The following is a 21,563-nucleotide window of genomic DNA, read 5'->3' as shown; positions in this document are numbered from 1 at the left end:
CGCGCGGTGTAATCGCAAAATGTGTTTCATATAATAAAACCAGCTTCAATGCACACTTTTTAAGTATAAATGCAGCAAGAAAATGATATACAATTTCTGATTACTGGTTCATAATATTTTCTTTATACAGTATAGGGATATTCTGCTACTGTATAAACATAGAGAAATAATGCCCATCTGTTATGATCGTCCAGTGAGGCTCAGAACACAGAACAAACTATAACACAGTGATTAGAACCAGTAAAAGGTCTGTTGGCAACAGTCTTTTTGGGGTTTCCTATTACCAGTACAAATGAGCCCATAAATAAACAGCCACTGTAACTGGAAAGGAGTTCACATTAGTTTCCCGCAATGGTCACGTGGTCCTGCTTCATTGCAGGCTGCTCAGAGCGATGAGGATCTTGAAGAAGAGGACAGTGGCAGCGATAGTGATGGTGACGATGTTAAGGTCCCCATTGGCAACATTAAAACGGGAGTGCCATCACACATGTATGTTTGGAGTGACGAAGAGGAGCTAACACTAGAGGGCACTACGAGACATTAGCATAATGTACAGTAAACTGTTATTGCATATGAGCTCGATGATCATTACCATCGTTAAACCAGAATACAAAGCCGAGTTTGCATCTCCCCAGGCAGGCAGAATCAAGGCGGGGCCTCCACCCTGGTGCACAGAGCATGCTTCCTGTGTTTCTCTTTAACACTAGAACTGCATGGATAACACACGCTAAGCTCAAACCTTAAAATACAGCAATACAAACAGGAAGAGCAGAGTTATGGTGTCTTTATTGAGTGGGTGAACAGTAAGTGCAAAGTTATGGTGTCTTTATTGAGTGGGTGAACAGTAAGTGCAGAGTTATGGTGTCTTTATTGAGTGGGTGAACAGTAAATGCAGAGGTATGGTGTCTTTATTGAGTGGGTGAACAGTAAGTGCAGAGTTATGGTGTCTTTATTGAGTGGGTGAACAGTAAGTGCAGAGTTATGGTGTCTTTATTGAGTGGGTGAACAGTAAGTGCAGAGTTATGGTGTCTTTATTGAGTGGGTGAACAGTAAGTGCAGTTATGGTGTCTTTACTGAGTGGGTGAACACAGTCTTTCCCTTTTCCTTTCGGTCTGCTGTTGGGTAAACATGGTTCAGTTAAAACTATTAATAAACGTGTTTACAGCCGTCTCAGTCTATTACTTGAATTGATTAAACTCAATTGACTTGGTCTCCAAACTAACACCCCCCAATTTAGCCAAATGATGGACATGATTGACTTTGATTGTATGAATTTCTATAAATATATTTAAAAAAAAGAAGCTGATGCCATGCAAACAGGCTGCTGATTACTTTCAAAATGGTACTGGATTTGCAGTTAGTTTTGGAGGAGCACAGCTGGAGAAGAGGAAGCAGTCTCTTTCAGGGAGGTGGTGCTTATCTCAACTATGTAGGCTTTGCAAATACAGCACTTAATCAGAGTTGAATGAGATGAAACGCACTTTGCAGCAAGCTGGGCGGGACCATTGATGCGATTGGTGGGTAGATGGGTGTCATCAGAAGGGCGGAGCAGAGAGAACCCAATCCAGACCATTTACACATCGCTTCCAACGTAGGGCTGTAAAAATTGTTGAAGGTGTCTTTTTGGAGTATGAATAGAGAATGTCATTTATAACCCTGAAACTAATTGCATGATTGGTTACAGGAAGCCAGGGCTCTGGAGGATAATAAAAGCAGCGTGGTTGCGTGCCTGGTACTGTATCACTGATAGCTCTGTAAAACTACACAATTGTGATCTATATAACTGCACTGTCGACCAACAGACTGACACATCAACGGGTGATACAGCGCTTCCTAAGGGAAATGAGCAAACTAGGTTTTGTTTGATTAGCTGTATCATGGACGGCAGTAAAATAACCACACTTCCCTAAGTGTCCCCTAAACAATAACAGCCATTGCTCACACTCCACTTAATCTGTGCCCGGACAGAGGGCTTCAGTGTTTTCAGTCTATCATTAAGTTTGACCATGTCTTACACCCACCACCCCTGCACCCGCCAGGTGATCTCAAGCACACGATGACAGACACACAGTGATCTCACTGGAGTGCAGCCATGCCCCTTCCAATAAGCACATGCAAAAACACATTACCACATCCTAATACCAAGTTCCAGGGTTTTCAAATAGTGTGAGCTCTTTGGGGTTCAGACAGCAGGGCATGTATAATGAAGTTGCCTAAATCATACTGATGCCATTTAAATAATGTATTTAGTTCAATTCCCACTACAGTGCTGAGATCTCATGAAGGCACTGCAGATCCACTGGGGACCCCTTCATTGGTTCATAGTTCATTGAATGCTTTGTATGTCTCCAGCTAGGGAATGAAGACCTTCACTACTTCCCGTCACCGGCCAGCAGAGCCTTCAAGAAAAAAACACTTTGTTGTGTCAGTGTAAAGAGCTGCTCTGAGGGGGGAACTGTCAGCACAGGGTGGGAAGTGTGACACAGTGGAGACGTGAGAAGTGAGATCAAGGGAAGTGTTGGACTTATGTGAGCTAGCGTAGGGTTTTTATTGCAGATCAACCTTTTGCAGTTTTAAGTTTGCATAACCATCTCTTCCAAGTACTCCACACTGCAGAACCATCTCTTCCAACTACTCCACCCTGCAGAACCATCTCTTCCAACTACTCCACCCTGCAGAACCATCTCTTCCAAGTACTCCACCCTGCAGAACCATCTCTTCCAACTACTCCACACTGCAGAACCATCTCTTTGAAGTTCTCCACCCTGCAGAACCATCTCTTCCAACTACTCCACCCTGCAGAACCATCTCTTCCAAGTACTCCACCCTGCAGAACCATTTCTTCAAAGTACTCCACTCTGTATTACTATTTTGTATTGATTTATGGGACAGCCCATATTAACACTCTCATTCAGAGGGGGGGAAGGTGTCGTTACTTATTGACAGAGCCACTAGTTAAACTTTAATGCGCTCAGCAGGTGATGTCATAACCTTTACCTAATGCATGTCAAGGCTTCTGGAATCTGATGTTTATTGCTCCCTTAAATGAAAGCTTTAAGACTTTGCCCTGCCCTGCATTCTGAACTGCTTCATCAGGAACAATATTGGAGTGCACGACTTCATACTTGAGATACCAAACAATGATGTGCAGGTAACACCCAAAAAACACACAGTCAGTCGAGGGCTGAAGTTGCTGCATTGTGTTCTAATGTAAAACCTCAAACTAGGAGCCAGGAGAGAGACACATTGAATCTTTCTTGGTTTTTCACTCCTGCAGATTCCAGTTTCGTCAGTTACCCCCCTATCTCCTCCTCCTCTTCCCACACCCTGTGGGAGACAACAGTGCACCAGCAGCCCCAGTCACTGGGAGTATCAGAGCTCTCTGAGAGAATGGGAGCGCGAGCGAGACCGGGACAGAGACCAAACCCCCACTGCCAGCAAGTACAAGCAGGTTCCGATCCGCTCAGCTGGTGCAGTGGCTTGATGCACGAGCCGTACGTCAGGTTGAGGTGGGACAGAGAAAATGGCACCAGCTCCAGATAGCGAGCCTAGTGCTATTTGGGGTACTGGGAGAGAAGCCATGGCGGACACTTAACCAGATTGGAAATGCAGAATAAAGCAAGACTGAACAAATCGGCTCAAGTAACTTCCAGGCTGTCTGCTATGTCAATTGCACACTGCGCCCAATCTGTGGACAGGTGCATAGTAGCACAGCATGCACATTCTGAACATTATTACAAATGTTCTGCAATACTGGTCCTTAACATTTAAAGAGGTGTCTGTATTTGCTGCATATGTCTAAACAGCAGGGTTGATAAACCCCTTCTCTTTGCAGCAAGCAGCACGAGGGCGAGGAAGGCGAAAGCCACAGGCGCCACAAGTACAAGAATAACAAGATTGTGCTCTGTATTAGACAGCCCTATCGAACGCAGGGGCCGTCTTGCATTCTGGTTTGACATATTCCTGAAGAATAAAAATAAAATAAATTCTGCAACCGTTGCTGCAAATTCAGATTTTAGGCTCAAATCAGATCATTTGTTGAGACAGGGTTATGTTTTTTATTTTATATTTAAAGAATTGTATGATATACTTGTTTGAATATAATTTACTTGGCTGCTGAGTGAACTTCCAACTGCAGCATTTCCTTTGAGAATGAAAGGATCAGTTAGCTATTAATCATTTCTAGCAAACAAGACTTCTCCACAACATACAGTCAGGGTTGGGAAATGTGTAACAGCGTAATTCTCCACTCTGCTGTAATGGCAAGGCAGAACTTATTCAGTTTAGTTGAATTTGTTTCAGTAACGTACAGATCTTCAGGGGCACAAATTCAAATACTGTTTTTTTTACATTTATATTTTTGTATGATTGTGCTGACTGTCCAAGTTAAAACTGTAAAAAAAATAATAATAATAATTCAATGACAGTGTCAGTCCTTAAGGAAAAAAAAAAGTGTATCACAAAAACAAAAACAAAATTGATCTTAAATGTGATTTCTTTTTATTTTCTTACAAACTGAAAAAGCAATCTCTGCTAGATGGATGGTGCTAAGAGACGTGCCTCTCGCATTGGCACAACAAAAAGCAAGAGCAAAGAAAAAAAGTGCTTTATTCTGTAATACTTTATTCTGAAGTCTTCCAAAAGCAGTGCGTACACGTCTAGATGTTTCAGGCCATGCAGAACTGTATACCTGTGAACCTGAGAAGCACATGGAAATGAGGAGGTGGGGAGCCCATCAAAATGTTCTTTCATTGGCCAGGAAAGGCATTTTCGAGTCCTGTCCCACACAGATCTGCATGTGCTTCTTCACCTCACAGGAATTGACCCCCTGCAAGGAAACACCTTGTGTGCTTCTGGTGTGGATTGAAAGCTCAAAGGTCTCGTAGGTAGTTAGGATTTTGAAAGGTACATTTTCGTTGCTAGCAACAAAGGCCACCTGCATTAGCCCACATGCATACATTCAGAACTGCACTGTATAACAAACTGCTTACTAGCTTACAGAGCTGAAGTGGATTGAAAACCCGGTGTCAGAAACAAGCAAAGGCTCAAATTCAAGAACTTACATTTTACATAAATCCACAACATACAAACAGGATCAAAATCTTGAGTAATGCAAAGTTTGTACAAGTTTTTAAGAATAATTCTTGTGTAGGTTCCCCTGTGTAGATCGCGAATGAAGTTCATTTAGCCTCTAGAAGGTAGTTTAGAGAAGGAACATGCAGTTCTTTTAAATAGGGGTTTAAATCACAAAGTGGCAATGGTTGGGGGAAAATACCATGGGGTATGGTTGAAGGCACAGTAGATTTGCATTGTTTCTGAGTGAAACAGAGATCCCTGCAATCTGATTGTACTGGCAGTACAGGACAGGCACATTTCCACCAATGGGCTGGTAAAGGGTGCAGACAAATCAACTTCACGCACGCAGAGAATAAGGCACCTCTCTTTTGTTATTGCAAGTTGCAACAAACGGAAACTACCATTTCTGTTATTTAAGGCTTAAACAGAAAAAGGGCCATCAGTTGAGGTATGTTCTAAATTCCATCAATTTGAGATTCAAGTCATTTTGCTTATTACCACCAACGTAATTGCAAATACTAAACTCAAACCCACAAATATTTCAGTTTTCAAACAAATCTGTACTTTGCTGTTAAAATGAATTTAGTATAGATTATCTACAGATAATTAAACGTGGCTTATCAAGTTTTGCCAGGATACCCCTTGATTTTTCTGCCCCAGTTACCCCCTCAATTACCCCCTATCCTCACACTACAAACTGTATTTTAATTTTTCACTGACAGCAGTTCCAACAGGCTCCAATTCCACTAGTCGAAACCGGCCTGGTGCCAGTTTCTACCCCTTATCTTGGTATGACTCCCTGTGTTTAGTTATAAAAAATAAATAAAGCGGTCTGGATCCTTCTACGTAGTGTTTATCGTCCTTCCTCAAAAATCCCTTTTGGATGCCATTATTGAGAGAAATAAAAATGACACACGAATGCCACCAGATCAGCATTTGTATGCAACACGGACACAGCCTGGTTTATAAAATCAATCATGGATGATGGTCCTTGGTGTATACAATGGCTTACTGAACAATGAACACATGTTTGAAAATGACAGTGCTGTATTAGAAGACCTCCCAGTGTTGATTATGGAGATTTCTATTGGTGGGTTTCAACAGTGGCATAGCAGTGTTTATACGAAACCCATTCCTTTTACCTTTGCCATATACTGTCAATGCCCTGGCTACAATAGGATGGTCTGAGGAGAGATTCTCCGTCTCCTGGCTAATGCCCCACATTAAAATGTATGAATAACAATATCTCAACAAAATGTTGAAAAACGTATTGCTAGGAGGCTGTGTGGTTAAAGGGCTTATAAATCAGGAGGTACCCGGTTCAAATCACGGCTCACTCACTGAATCACGGTGTGACTTGACCTCCTTGTGCTCCGTCTTTCAGGTGAGACGTTGTTGTAAGTGACTCTGCAGCTGATGCATAGTTCACACACCCTAGTCTCTGTCAGTAATCTTGGATAAAGGCGTCTGCTAAATAAACAAATAATAATTGCTGAAGCAAGGGTAAAGGAATGCATTTGTGTTAAACATGGCACAGTGCTCTGCAACACCAAGACTACAGTGCAGTACTAGTGTCACTTCCAGACATAGAAGTTAAACTTGCACACTGGCAAGCCTAGAGCCACATCAGACAGCTGGTATTAATGCTTTCATTACGATGTAGGGATAGAAGGAAGTGCAAACTGGCAGGTACAGTAGTTGGTTAAAAGATCATTCTTGAAACTTCAAGGGGTTTAACACATTCCCCTCTACAAACATATAGAAATTATTACAGCACCTCCACCGTGCTTTACTGGTTGTCAGATCTCCACGGGGGGGGTGTGTTTACTTGAAGGGTTTGATGGGAACACATCAGTTCAGATATGACCTTGTAGCGATTTGGTTTGGCTAGATCAGACTCCCTGGCCAAGACACCACCGTGAGAGAGACTTTGTTCTTCTGAAGCTTCATCTTCGGGATCAGAGAGGAGTTGTTCATTCCTCCTGTGCTGTCTCCATTCACAGCTACTATCTCATCACCGCACCTGGAAGCAAGAGGTGGATCAGTCACTTACCATTGAAACCAGTTCTGCAGCGACACTCAACGGGGATCCCCAACCCAAACCATAGCACCTTCTGGACCATGCATGCAATACATTACTGTTCAATAAAAATGTGAATAAATATTACATTAAAAAAGCAGACAGCCTTGGTATTAAACCCATAACTATGGTGCTGGGTTATAATTATCTATGTACAGGGTTAACTATTTGCTGCAGATTATTTGCTGTTTAATGTTGTAATTCACCCCAGTTAAATCCATACCATCTATTTCCCCAATACAAACTTAGTTAAGTCAAGTACCTGTAGGACATTACAGATTACAACTGTAATAGAAATAAACACTGTGAAAGCCTCTTCATGCGATCATGTTTAAACAGCCTCATTTGATCACATGAGGTTTTGCAGTGGGTAGCAAAGGGAATGCCATTTGGGTTTTTTTTCCCCACTCAACCCCTGCTTTGTGATGAAAGGAGATTGTAAATCAGTGAGGGTTTATCAGCCTGTCTCAAGCTTGCTGGATTTAGTGTACAACACAGACACATGGAAACAGGCTCCTGACAGACGAGGAGCCACTCCGCTGAAGCCTGACCGGCACACAGACACAAGCAGACAGACAGCGACTGAGAGCCGAGACAGACTGGACTCACTTCAGCCGTGCGTCAAAGTAAGCTGGCGTTCCAGGAACAATGGTCTTGATAAAAAAGGGCTGGTGTCCCTGGCTTTCCTCAAACCCGCCCACGATACTGAAGCCCCAGCTCTCATTGGTGGTCTTCTGCAGGTCTATTTCACGGCACCAGTGGAGATGGCTGAAATTCACAAGCAGGAAGTCAGATGTGCGCCAAATAAGAAAAATGGTTCATACTGATCTGTACCTGCATAACCCATAGTTCACTTTATAGTGCGTTATGTTTTTAAGCTTCCATTTCAAAAGCATTCAGGCAATCAGCACCTTTAATTAGCTGCTAAATTATTGGGACACACAGGTACATAACAACATTGTACTTCACATATATATATATATATAAAAAATAGAAATAGAGACGTCTCAGTAGAACGCACCTGTACTTTGATACGTTTCTAATATATCTGTGCTTACCTAGGTAACCCCAGCCACATGGTCCACAGCGGGGACCAGTTCCCATCCTCCTCCCTGCCTGCCTCTGCCTGCTCCTCTTCCATCTCCTCCTCATCCTCCTCCTCCCCTGGCTGCTCTGTCGCGGTCTCTATCACCCGGAGCTGCACTGCGGACTGGGCAGCGTGGGCCTTCAGTGCCGAGACGGCTTCTCCATAGGTCAGCTGGGTCAGGTCCACCCCATTAATGCTCAGCAGCACGTCCCCTGTGCAGGAGAAACAACAGGGGTCAAAGCACACTTCTAATACAGGGGCTCTCAAACAGGGGGTCGGCGCCCTGCCAAGCGTCGCAGAGCGCTTCCGGCAGGGGTCGCGAAACGTATTGTATTTCTATAATATACAAGTAATGGACTTCATCCCCCCCAATTAATTTCAAAAGGGGGAAAAGTTTGCTAACTACTGTTCCAATACACACATGAAATCATGTTAGTTGCCCAATTCAGCCACTTTGGAATGGTGTGAGGAGTCACCTGCTTTAATCCTGCCATCGTGGTACAGGCACCCCACAGGCTGCACGCTGGTGATGTGGACAGGCAGCCTGTTCCTGCTGTCCCGCCCCCCTGCAATCGTGATGCCCAGAGATGTGCGGGGCTCCTTCTTCAAAAGCACCACCTTCTCCTGACTGGAGAAACCAGCTGGGGGGTCCTGAGGGGAGCGCGCGCACACACACACACACACACACACACACGCACGCACAGAGAGACACACGCACAGAGAGGCACGCACACACACACACAGAGAGAGACACACATTAATATGCAACATAACTGAACCCAGAAACGCGAAGGAACTTGGGTGACAAACAACCAGATTTTCTTTTCATAAATGTTAAAGGAATGTCACATTCATGCCCTCCCACGTAACACCTTTAATCGAGACTGGTGTGAAAACAGCAAATTACATATCAAATATTAAACACATCAACGGCTTATTTAACCAAATCCACATTTGTAGGCTGGTCTGTAGTTGTCTATGTTGAAGTCCTTGTAGTGGAGCTCCACATGTTGAAATGCACAGTCCTCTCTGAAGTGAGACTGCCAGGGGCCTGGCTGCTGCCTGAGCCTCTCCCAGCAGGAGAGTTCCTCCTCTCTCAGACAGGGTGAAGGAATGAACTCGGCAGGCCAAGACAAACTGCCAGCACCTTTGATCCCCGCACCACTGCACCCACCACCACCACCGCTCCCTTTGATCAGGAGAAAGCAGCAACAAGGAGGATCTGTTATCTCTCGCGGCTACAGTTAACGTCTACTCTGAAGACCACCAGGTGACTGCCGTGACAGCTTAAGGTGCTGCTCATTTGCCAATCATCTTGTGTCTGCACGCCTCTAACACGCTGTGAAGACAACGCTGGGATTTATGGTGGTCTGCAAGTCAGATCCTGGTTGATTTATTTAAAGGAAAAAAGGAGGCAAAACCTCAGGAACCCCTAAACAGAAACACCAGCACACCATGATAAAAACGAGCAGGCTCCCAACAGGCTGGGACTAGAAAAGAATGGAAAACGTCTGCAGTACCAGCTTCTCCCAGCAAGTGTCCTTTCAGACAAGCACTGTGGTGGGTCCTCATTATCACGAAGCGTCAAGCCAGCGCTCTGGGATTGGAATTTCATTAATACAGCCACTGGCTTTAACCCTGTGGCTTATTATAAAAACAGGCAAAAACTAGTTTCCAAGGATTTATAGCAATGCATGTCGGAATGAAAAGAAGAAGGGATGATTTAGGAAAATGTCACTGGAAGAGGGCTAGATTTTTAATGCTAATTCATCATTGGCACAATTTGTTTTGTACCTAATAAATGTTACCAAACCAAAAATAAACAACTCAGACATTTAATGTATGTGCTTGCGAGTCATCCAAAGTTGTTCATTTTAGAATTCTAACAGCTATTTTTTGCATAACGACAACAAGTAAAGAGATTGCATTGCTCACAGGTTTCCCCCTGCGTTTCTGCACTGTGAACAGCTGTGCGAGTTCTTGGAGAGAGGCGGCAATTGTTTCCTCACCTTCTGGAAGGCGGAGCGGCGACGGCAGTGCTGCAGCTCGGGTCTCCTCTGGGAGCGGTTGGATCCCTCGCCGCTCGATCCTCCCTCCTCAGGGGTCTCTCTCCCGGGCTCCTCCCCCTGCCTCATCACCACAAAGTTCACCCTCGTCTCGCTGGACTGCACATAAACACAGGATTTCTGTATTACATCCCAGTCCTGATGAGGACAGCTGGGAATCTTCTAGCTTGTTTATATTAGACTGACTGTCAATCCAAGCTGATCCGGGTTCTCCTGCATTTCTCCTGTAAACCACACTCCCGGGGTGTTCTAGTACCTGGATGATCTGTGCGGCGGTCTCAGGGGTCCCGTGCCTCAGGTTGTTCCCGTTGATGGCCAGCACCTTGTCGTCGTCCCGAAGCTTGCCGTCCTTGGCGGCCAGGCCCCCCGGCAGCAGGTCCAGGATGAAGACCCCGGTCTCAGCAGGCTTGCGGACCAGCTTGATCCCCAGTGGCTCCGAGCTGTCCCTCTTGATCAGCGTCACCTGGATCACCCTTCCCTGGGGAGGAGTCGGCTCCGGAGGGGAGCTCCGGGGGGAGAAGCCCTTCTCCTGCATCACCGTCAGGCAGACCACGGGGCAGGGCTGCCGTAGCACTGCTATAGCCCGGCTGTGAGGCACGTTGGCCATGTTGATGTCATTCACCTGCAAAACAGGATGCATGCAGCAGATTAACATACCCATCACATTTGAACAGGAAAGTTTAGTTTATTTAATGCACTGGTTTCAAAGATACAGCCTTCAACAGCTAAGCCAGTGTCAGTACTGTGAAAAAATACCATTACTGCCACATGATGAGGAATAACTTTTGGGACAAGGTTACATCAAATTTAGGCAAACAGTTCCTCCATAACATTGCCTTCTATAGCATAGCCAATCAGACATCAGCACACACACACTTGATCTTTAGCAGTTTTTTTTTTTGTTTTTTTTTCGGGAATTGGAAACATTAGTAAATCAAGTAACCTTTCAGTTTGTTTTGTAACCATTTCCATTGCAGTTTATCGAGCACAGGCACTACTCTATCATTTTACACACACATGTGCTGTCATATTAAAGGCCTGGCTTGCTCTGTGAATGTTAAATTACATCTGGATAAAACAAGTTCATATCTTATACCAACAAGCCCAAAGACTGATGTTACTCACTGCTATTGGACTGGGTCCAAGTACAGCTAATGCAGGATTCCAACTAAACACAGGCAAGATTTCCCTGGACTAATCTGAATGTGTAGTCAGCTCCACTCATCCATGCCAGTTTACAAGCCCAGCCCAGCGAGGGGTTAAAGAGAAGGGAAGGCAGAACGTGAGTAGACTGGAAAGAGACTAGGAGGCGTACTGGCACACAGCCTTTTACCTTTCGATTTTTAAAGGGGTAGCTTTTGCAAATTCAAGAAGGTTGCCGCTCTTGAATCTCCTGCTTTCAGACATTATCTCTGCAGATAATGTGTAATTTCTGTTTTGCTTCCAGGTTGTTTCTAACCACCTGACTGTAGCAAGCAGGTTTCAATAGGGGAGGACGCGTGTGTCAGCTGAAACTACTTGTGGGGAATACAAACCAGCTTGTCTGCTTTAAAAAAAAAAGGGGGCAGAGAACAGTGAGAGTGAAACGCTGGAAGGAAACAAAGCTGCAAGAGTGAACTGATCCAGGTTACACCTGGTCTCTGGAGCTACAGGTGCTGGAGCATTGGGCTCCATTCGCTTTTTATTAAAAAAAATAAAACAGAGATGAAACCGACCATTACTGTAAGAGGTCAATAACAATCAGGAACAACCATTTTATGAATATAAAAAGACAGAAAAAAATAACTGTGAATTGGTCCCACCGTTGTGCTGGTAAAAATGAAGTGCCGGTACTGTTGCATGTGGGGTAATAGCGTCATAGCTCTGCAAGCACTTTATTACACTGTGGTGGGGATACTTTAGCCCGTGTGCAAACTAGACGAGGTAACTGTAAGGAAACACCAGACGTTGCAGTGCGCCAACATGCAGTTACAGTCAGACTACTGAAGGAAAACAAACAAGCCTTTACAAAGATACACAGGCGATGGGGAGGCTGTAAAAGGACAGAGATTCCTCTTCTGTTCCTGTCACTGAATTGAAACACCCCTCGGTTAGAAATAGATACATTTCTTTTCATCGTGGCTCAAAACTACAACTTTAATCCCCATCTCAACTCAACAGACAGAGGATTCCTACCCTGATCAAAAAAGGGATCAACTCCAAGCACAAGGAGTCACGCAAGTGCCTTTGTTTGTGTGTGTTTCATGAGCTCTGTCATGCTGCAGGATTTATCTGAGCATTTTCCAACACAAGCCTTAACAAGCAAGTACAAGCGAGGCAGATGCAATAATAAACTAAAGCAAGCAGAACAATCATGCATCAAAATATTAAAAAAAGCATTCATGCTGTGGACAACAGTTCACTGAACACAAAACCACAAGGGCCCAGAGATTCAGCATCTCTGCATTACAATTACATATATATAATATATATAGGAGGTTCATGCCTCGTAACTCATTATGGATCAAGGGCTACAGAACTGCTTTTTTATTAAACACGCCTCGCTTACTCTAATACACTATGTAAACACTGCTGTGTTGAACCTGAAGCTGGTTGCCTAGTAGCAGTCAGTCAATCAATATATGATAGTTACAGCCCTGTGACACACGAATAGTCAGTAAACCGGCTCAACCCTAAACATGCTTCATTCCAATGGTCACTTTCGCTTCCCCACTTAAACTAGCAAAGCATTTTGCACAGGGTACTATACACCAAGACACCAAGGCTACAAGCAGTGATCCTGTACAATACCACAAAGGGGAATCAAGTGAACAAACACAGAGAAATGCAACAAGGTTTCTGGCAACTCAGGACCATGAAGCTACTCCTGGACCACTTCTGGTACAGAGATCATCCAGGAAGGCACACTGAATAATAGGGAGGGAAGTATAATATGGTCTTTACCTCCAGGATGTGATCTCCAGGGGCCAGTCTTCCATCTCGGGCAGCCAGGCAGTCCCTCAGGATCTCCTGAATCACGATGTTCCCAAGAGGGGTGTCCTTCCCCCCCACGATCCGGATCCCCAGCCCCTCCTCTGGGTTATCCCGACGGAGCTCAACCACATTCGTTTCTGCCACAAGGCTCGACCGCTGGTGAGAGTCTGGAAGAGACAGGAAAGAAACGGCATTCAAATAAATACATGTAAATAAGATCTTGTGTAAAACACACTTCCTATAATGTAGAGCAAGTTACTGCCAGTGTACAACATGCAGGGTCCTCAATCTCACACTCTAGAAAGTCATTAGGAGGCTAGGGTCCATTTTAAAGCAGAACAAATTAGAATATATATAAAGCTTTTTGGTTCCATTAAAGACTGGAGTAAACCCTTTGAAAATATGGCCCTCAGTGTCTGTATTAAAGTGAAGGCACACTCGCAACACGATCAGTGCACAAGGGTCCACATTTTGAAAGAATTGAACTAGATCAATGGCCGGTTCAAATCAGAAGGTCAAAAGACTGCACAGCAGCAGCTAAAGATCCACTCAAGGGCACACAGACTGAAATGCAAACAAACAGTGCCAGTCATAAATACTGCGACCCAACATGAAAACAAAAACAAACCTGCGAGCGTTTCCTTAAAGTGTCTCTACAATCCGCAGAGGAACACCCGAGTAAACCAGGGACGGCTGGTCAGTGCAGCTCCTCAGAGAACCGAAGCTAGGAAAGTTACACACCCAAGACCACACAAGGCATTTATAGAGTGGCACTTCGATTACAGTCAGTACTTAAAATCACTAAACCGCACAGGGTCCTCTCCCAAATGATTCGGATATGAGAGACACAGATCGGACAAGAGCATTTTAAACCTTGACAACACAAATACAGCAAGTCCATCAAACAAGATAGGACCGGGTGTGCTCTCAGTCTAGGCAGTGGCAAGACTGAATCCTGCAGTGGCTTTAGACAGGGCCTCTTGTCATCATCATCAAGATGATGCTGTGCCAGATCACCCCCTTACTTGTTTTGATCATTGTTCTCATAACCAGGTGGCACATGCCCATCCCTTCACTTCCAGTGTACCAGTGTTCAGACAATGGATTTACAGCATGTGAAAAAAGAATACTAAACAAATGTGACCCCAGGCAAGATGAAGTGAGAAACTAAAAAACTGTGTCCCAAACCTTGCCTAGCAAAAAATTAAAGGATTACAGTGTCTTCCAGAACTGTCGGCAGTGACTGGTTTAAATGCCCTTAAAACAAGCGCACAATTTAAAAGCAGAGCAGGTGTCAGGATTGCTTGGTTTCAAGTAGCTTTCTGAATGAACATGTATTGTTATAAGAACTACGAAACCCCACCTCCCTTCCTCTGTCAGTCCGTTGTCAAACTTACTGTAGCGTGATCCCTCGCTCCCTTGAAGTATCAGAGTTGTTTAGCCACTCCTGGTGCCTCACAATACCCCTATGGGTGTGGTTATTGTGTAATAATCGACTCTCTTTGTAAGCAATAAAGCCACATGAACACAATGAATCATTTCACCTTGGTTGAATACTACAAATGCACTACTCTACACTAGAGAATATACACTGTGAACATGGGGGACAAGACTTTTAAAGTGGACTACAGCTGGCCCGTGGCTTTGTGATACAGGATCAATACAGTTTGCAGTGCTTACCGTCCTCGCTCTCCTCGAATGCTGGGTTCACCACTCCTGGCTGGCGGGTGCTCCGGGACGCCCCTGGGGTGGAGCTCCCTGCAGCCAGGCCAGGGGCAGGCAGTGCTGGAGCAGCCTCCGCAGACAGCTCCCCCCCGGCCCGGACCGCCTTCATCTCGGTCCAGTGGGGCCTCTTCCTCCTCTCTGCTTCGTCTCGCAGTTTCTTAATGCCTGGGCACCTGAAAACAAAACAAAACAAAAATGCATTGCTAAACACTGTGCTTCACAAACAGGGAGGTCGCTGCCTGTACGAACTCCTTTTGTACTTTGACTGTGTGTACAGAACAGTGTTTCCCTGCAAATGAATGATTAGAAACTCCCCTTCCTTCGCATCATTCACATGGCTGCTTCTCAATGAGAAAAACATCTCCATAGAACTCAATGCAGTGTTCCACAAAACTCATGCACACTCGCATTCCTTTCAAAGCTCAGCAACTTTCACACACCAGACCTTCTTACTTCCTTACATTCCCAATGAGTCTATTAAAAGAAAAAACACCATTTATTCCTATAGCTGCAGGTATTCAATAAGAAAACACCACAGGAATTAATGTAGCGAAAGGATGCCAGTATATATATCTGCTGTGGTTTAGATCATTAAAACAGAAGCTTACATTATGGAAATGTTTAAGCACCGCATTCAAAAGAGTATTACTGTGCAGCCACAGCACCTCCCACTAAACAGTTACAGTCCGTGCTGGTTCTGCTGTGCCACCCCCTCCACTCATCACAAACCTGCCTCACCTGTTCCGGAGGTGAGGCTCCAGCTCACACCGCTGCATCTTCAGCCCGCAGTCCTTCTGAAAGGGGCAGAGCACCGACAGCTTGTCCAGCAGGTTCCTGACCAGCAGGCTGGACCGCCGGCATTGCCGCAGGTAGAGCTTCTGCCGGTCCACAGGGCAAAAGTCCTGCTCCCTCAGGAAATTGTCCAAGCACTGGAAGCAGTACGTGTGCCCGCAAGGAGTGTCCATGGGGCACAGCAAGGGCTGCAGGCAGATGAGGCAGGACAGCTCGTCATCCACCTCGTCCTGGTAGTCATACAGGTGGTTCTCAGGGGCCATGTGACTCTGCCCACACTCCGCACAGAGCTGACTGAGTGTCTTCAGGGCCTGGCTCCTCTGCTCCGTCATGGTGGCCGATAGAGTTAGTCCAGCTTCACTCTTTCAGTGAAACGCTGGAAATTCTGTGCTGCTGTTTTTTATTTATTTATTTTTCCTCTTCTTTGTTAAGCAGTGGCTCAGCATCCCAGGGTTTGTAGAAAGGTTAACAGAAAGGACGCATCGTGCATTTCTGGAAGGAGAGCGACAAACAAGGCAGGTCAATTTGTGTGCAATGTTTCTTGAATTTCAGTCAGGCAACATAAAACAATGATGGCTCAGCCAATCAGGTGTCAGCACCTGAAAAAAAAAAGTCAATCTACATTCAAAGTATGTGGAGCAAGATACAGTAGCTCAGAAAATAAGGCATTAATATTGTATCCACACTGTCAACCGTCTTTACTAAGAAACACCAACAGATATCCTATAAGATCAAGCTATAGTGAGTCTGAAGCCAACAACGACAAATACAGCATTACTAACAAAGCTGCTGAAAACAATCAGAGGAGCCCTGCTCTGTCACTTTGCTGAATTTGGAATTGGGTTTGCAGTCAGGTGTGCCAGACCCACAGCAAACCTGTCAAGTCAACCACAGGCATCAGCTGAATTTCTTTCCATGAAAAAGCAAACAAAACCTATGACATCACTCCACCATGGCGCGGAACCACTTCAGGGGATTCTCACTTCTGAAGTGTTCCGCTTTTCATCCAAATTCTAAGAGTTCACCCACCGATCCGTAATAGCAAATCAGCTTCTGATATCTACAAGGAAGAAATAAAATGCACTACCCCTTTTCAGCCTGCCTTGCACATTGCCAGCGTTGCTATGTGCACAGTGGTTTCATGCAAACAAGTAACTCAATAGCTGGGTGCTGCCTAGCTGAAACCAAACCCCTACACCTCAGACAGAAGCAATGGAGTGCAGGCTCCTGCATTATTCACACACACATGATCAGGTGGAGGGTGGGAAAGGATCACTGCTGTCTCTCCCAGCCTGAGAGCCACACAAGCTGCATGACAGTGCAGCCCAGCTATTGAATCACTCATTGAGAATGCAGTTCAGAACGTTTTTGTAATCCACTGTGAGACTGTAATCCACTTTACATTTTTCCTGCAAGACTGGGCACCTGGTATTATGGGTACAGTTGTCGGGTTGCTAATGCCTGGTGAATTAGTCATGGATCTCTGACAGCCAGGACAGTAACGTAACACTGCATCATACTTACTGGAGTTTCCCTTCAATAAAAGGTGTTCTTCACTTCCTACAAATCAGGCGTGGCATCCCTAGAACTGAATCATAATTAGGCAATAACGACACATGGGCACAGAGTGTAGAGGTGGTAACAGTCTTCAGAGAGGATACTATACTGGCAAAGGGGACTGTTTTCTCCAGCTACAATCGACATGCCTCTTTTACAGCTAGTACATGAGAAATGCTTTGGCCTTTCCTTGTTTTAAGTCCCTGGTTTTTTTTTTTAATCCAAAAAATCAGTTAAGTGCTGTTTAAGGGATGGAAATAAGACTCCTATTGCACAGCACTTTCACCTTTTCCATGTTAAATATACACACACACACAAATCAATGCTGAAAGTTTGCAATCCCTTAGGGATATGCTGTGGATGATTGGTGGCTACAACCTTTTGTTCTATCACTGTGTGACCCTGAGCAAGTCACTTAACCTCCTTGTGCTCCGTCTTTCGGGTGAGACGTTGTTGTAAGTGACTGTGCAGCTGATGCATAGTTCACACACACTAGACTCTGTAAGTCACCTTGGATAAAGGCGTCTGCTAAATAAATAAATAAAATAAAATAAATAATATTTTTTTATTGTACAGAAAGTAAATGGAAAGCACTATTCCGAGTTGGGCTGATGTCCCCAGACCCAAGAGAGAAATGGTTCATTTTCTCACTCTGGGTGTGAATGTTTACATCCTGGTCTCCCAGAGTAAACATCAGCAGAGGCTACCCTCACTCAGTCACGTGCTGCTGGGGGAGGGGAGGGGCAGATCTTATGTATAGGTAAATACCAGCTTTGCTGCCCACCAATCACAGACGATCAGAACTGTCGGGTAAAGGTTAAAGAACGACTCAGACTAAAAGCATTCTCTTTTAACAAGGTGTTAATAAAACACGTGTTTGCCACTTGCGTCAGGTAGACAACTTACCATATGCTCTAATAAGGATACAATTGTGTAACTGCAATTAAAACACACACCGAAACAACGAATAAGATGTAAACAAAGAAACACATAACTAAACCTGAAGCAAGCAAACAGCTTTCAAACGTGCCACTTTCAGAAAGGTCTGCTTTGAGGGCGACAATTTAAATAATTTATATTTAACATGGACTCAACTGACCGAGCAAGCGACTACATATCACAGCCTCGTTAAAATAAAAGCACTAACCGCGGCACATAAATATAAATGAGTACTGAAACCAAGCTACAAAATATACTTATTCTTAGGGCCGCGTGACTTGCCTCACCTGCTTGACCGAAACTTACTCCAGGCTCGTCTCTCCCAAAGTTACAAAGAAACACAATATACATATATTTCCAGTTATCATTTCTAATTGATAACAATAAAGATCGACTATTGTAATAAATAAGTAAGATCTAGTTAAAAATGAACTTACATATGTGTCTATGCGCCGAGTTTCAGGTGTTATTGTACGTTCATTTTTCCCAGTTTCAGACCACAGAAAATAGGAACTGACGTTTCAGGAAGTCCACTCAGGTAATCTTTAAGTTAAACAGACCCCTCCTACAAGTTGCTTGTCTGAAAATGGGTTCAGCTCCAATTAGTTAGAAAAAGAGCGCACTTAAACCAGCACACGGTACATAGTGTAGCTGTTATTTTACAGCTGTTGAAATATAGAAACCACACTTTTTATTTACCTTTCAAAATCGACTGTTTTGAATCTGAGGCACCTAGTGTTGGTCCATGCTTGTTTTTGGTGAATGTTAAACAGATGCGAGGGTGATATTTGCACGACCGTTGAGTGAAAGATTTGTGGCAATCTGTGCTTGCACTTTCTGAGAAAATAATTAGAGTGTAATATTATTAGAAAATGTAGACACTTGGGTCACAAAAAAAAAAAATCTACCGGTAAGTACGATTTGAATAAACACACCCGTAACGTTCAATAAATACAATTGTTTTTGTAAATACAGTACAAATTACATTTATTTTGATCAAAACAATAAACAACAGTTTAACTTAATAAACTTTCATTCACTAAAAGAAAAAAATTCTTATAGTGTTATTCTTAAATTATCAGAGAACATTGGACCTCTTTCATAAGCCAACCTCCTTACAAAGAAACCCCAGGCAAGGGAAAAAAAACAAGCAGTTAACTGAGCATAGCTTCAATTGACTATATGACAGTGTAAGGCTATACATGTATTATAGAAAATCTGGACTCCTGAGTCACAGATGTGAATAAACACCATGGTAACCGTTTGTGAGGACGGGTACCTACAAGAAAAACAATATCAATAATTTTTCTAGTTCTGGTAAAGATAACCCTCCTACATTCCTACATCTTTTAGGAGTTTGGCCAACCAACAACTCAAATAATGTAACCATTTAAAGCAAGTAAATGCTTTGCCATTTTTATTCTTCCCTAGTGTAGAGATACTGGCATATTTAATTAAGATAAATGTGTTTGAAACAACCAAAGACCACATGAATATAACAGAAGCAGTCCAAGCTGTGTCTGTTAGTTTGAAACGCTGTGCACAGACACTTGTGTCTTTATATTATTTTATAAACGACATGATTAATCCTGCAGGAGCGGTTACTGTTGAATTCCCATTCTCAATTTACAGAAAGGAAGGTATTTTATGAGCGGGCACAAACAGTGCAGTGAGTGAAAGGGGCTCTCAAACTGGTGAGGAGTCCAGTAATAGTCACAGCCCTGGAGGTTGGAGTTGAAAGCTCTTTGGACACTTTAACAGTGTGACTGTCACACCCCCAGCAGTGGGGAAGGGAAGTGATGCCACTCATAAAACTGCTCTGTAGGGTTTTGATCTCCCAGTTCTTTGTTAATTTATTGTTCAGCAGGAATGATCCCCTGCAGGTCAATGGCAGGTCTGGATGTCCACACACATACTTTCTTTCTTATCAGTTGCATTGCTTCCTTTCTGTACTGCACAGGCAGGGTTGCATTTTAATCACGGCATTCCAATGGCAGCTTGGAGTAAGCTTAACACAGCAACCAAAAACTGTGTAAAGGATCGCTGACCTTTTTGGCATAACATAATTGGAAATATCACAGATTTAATTTTAAGTACGTGCTAAAAGCCACTATATGGATAGCACTGGTTAAAAACAACTGTATCCCAGCCATTGAATCAGGTCACTAAAAAAAGCACGGTGAAGTGGTCTGCAATGGAAATCCCAGAGAAGTGGGGTAACGCAATGTAAAGACTGTAGGTTAATCATGTTAAAGCATAGCACTGCAGATACACAGCATAACAACGAGTAAAGCACTGGGAACTGCAGAATTTCATTACTGTGCAAATTTACCAGAATTCAATTCTGCAGTTTGCAATGCTTTCCCCATCTTTATGCTGTGTATTTATTGGCCTGTGTTTTTTAGAGGATGGTTTGAAAGTTGACCTGCTTTGTGTAAATGTACCCAGGTAAACTTTTAAAAGCTATCATCATTTAACACGTCATTTGGCAGCTGCTTTTTTCTTTTCTATTACTTGTGATTAACAAGGTTTTTTTTTTAAAGATAACTGTAGTGTATTCTGTTTATCGATTCTCTTGAAAACATTGCCTCTTAAAGACTAGTCTGTCATTGCTGTATATCACACTATAAAACACAGAGTGAATTTAAGACTGTGGGCCAGATTCTCAAAGCTATTTACTCAAAGAAGCACATGAATGAAATGTCAGAGTTCTGTTTGTTTGTTTGTTTGTTTGTTTGTTTGTTTGGTTTGGCATCTTGGGTGTGTTTTTTTTTTTTATTGCTGACAAAAATGTGCTAATGACAATTTGGAGTAAAGGGCTTTGAAACCCCACGCTACGATTTTAAAAAGAATAAATCACTGGTCATTGATGTGATGCAGAATCAGGCGTTGTCCTATTACAAAATAAAACAGGGTGATCTGAAGGGGCTGAACAAGGGGTCCCTCTAATGGCAATAGCTACAGGCACAACATTTGAAATACTTTTTGGTTGAGCATATTACTAAATAAATACATTTAAAAAAGGGGTCCTTATACATTATCTGCATGGTTCGACACATTCACAGGAGGCTTACATTAATATATACTATTTACTACATATTGAATCGAAATTGTTTCCTAATAATGAGACTAATAATCCAGTTATTACCTGATACCTGAGATTAAAGGCACATAAAGTGGCTTTAGAAAATAACTATATTTGACTACTGTGTGTGTGTAAGTGTGTTTGTGTTGCACGTTTTAAGTTAAAATAATGTTATAAAATAAA

General features: G+C 43.5%; 1 protein-coding gene across 2 annotated transcripts; it reads right to left on the bottom strand.

Moving 5' to 3' along the window:
- Positions 1-4,483: 4,483 nt before the first annotated feature.
- LOC117411761 (ligand of Numb protein X 2-like) lies at positions 4,484-18,863 on the bottom strand. Of its 2 annotated transcripts, none has more exons than XM_034019500.3 (10): positions 18,733-18,863; positions 15,746-16,291; positions 14,963-15,180; positions 13,253-13,449; positions 10,566-10,931; positions 10,253-10,408; positions 8,720-8,894; positions 8,215-8,455; positions 7,766-7,924; positions 4,484-7,099 (listed from the first exon to the last, which is right to left on the bottom strand). In XM_034019500.3, the coding sequence occupies exons 2-10, from the start codon at positions 16,129-16,131 to the stop codon at positions 6,964-6,966; spliced, it is 2,034 nt and encodes a 677-aa protein (XP_033875391.3). In that variant the 5' UTR covers positions 16,132-16,291; positions 18,733-18,863; the 3' UTR covers positions 4,484-6,963. The 2 variants fall into 2 exon arrangements, with proteins under 2 accessions (XP_033875391.3, XP_058845373.1); XM_058989390.1 differs by lacking the exon at positions 18,733-18,863 and adding an exon at positions 18,583-18,614.
- Positions 18,864-21,563: the final 2,700 nt, after the last annotated feature.

The sequence above is a fragment of the Acipenser ruthenus genome, chromosome 16, assembly GCF_902713425.1.
Source record: "Acipenser ruthenus chromosome 16, fAciRut3.2 maternal haplotype, whole genome shotgun sequence".
In the NCBI taxonomy this organism is placed as follows: domain Eukaryota; kingdom Metazoa; phylum Chordata; class Actinopteri; order Acipenseriformes; family Acipenseridae; genus Acipenser; species Acipenser ruthenus.
The sequence above is the reverse complement of the archived record's forward strand: the minus strand, read 5'-3'. Positions and strand labels throughout refer to the sequence as shown.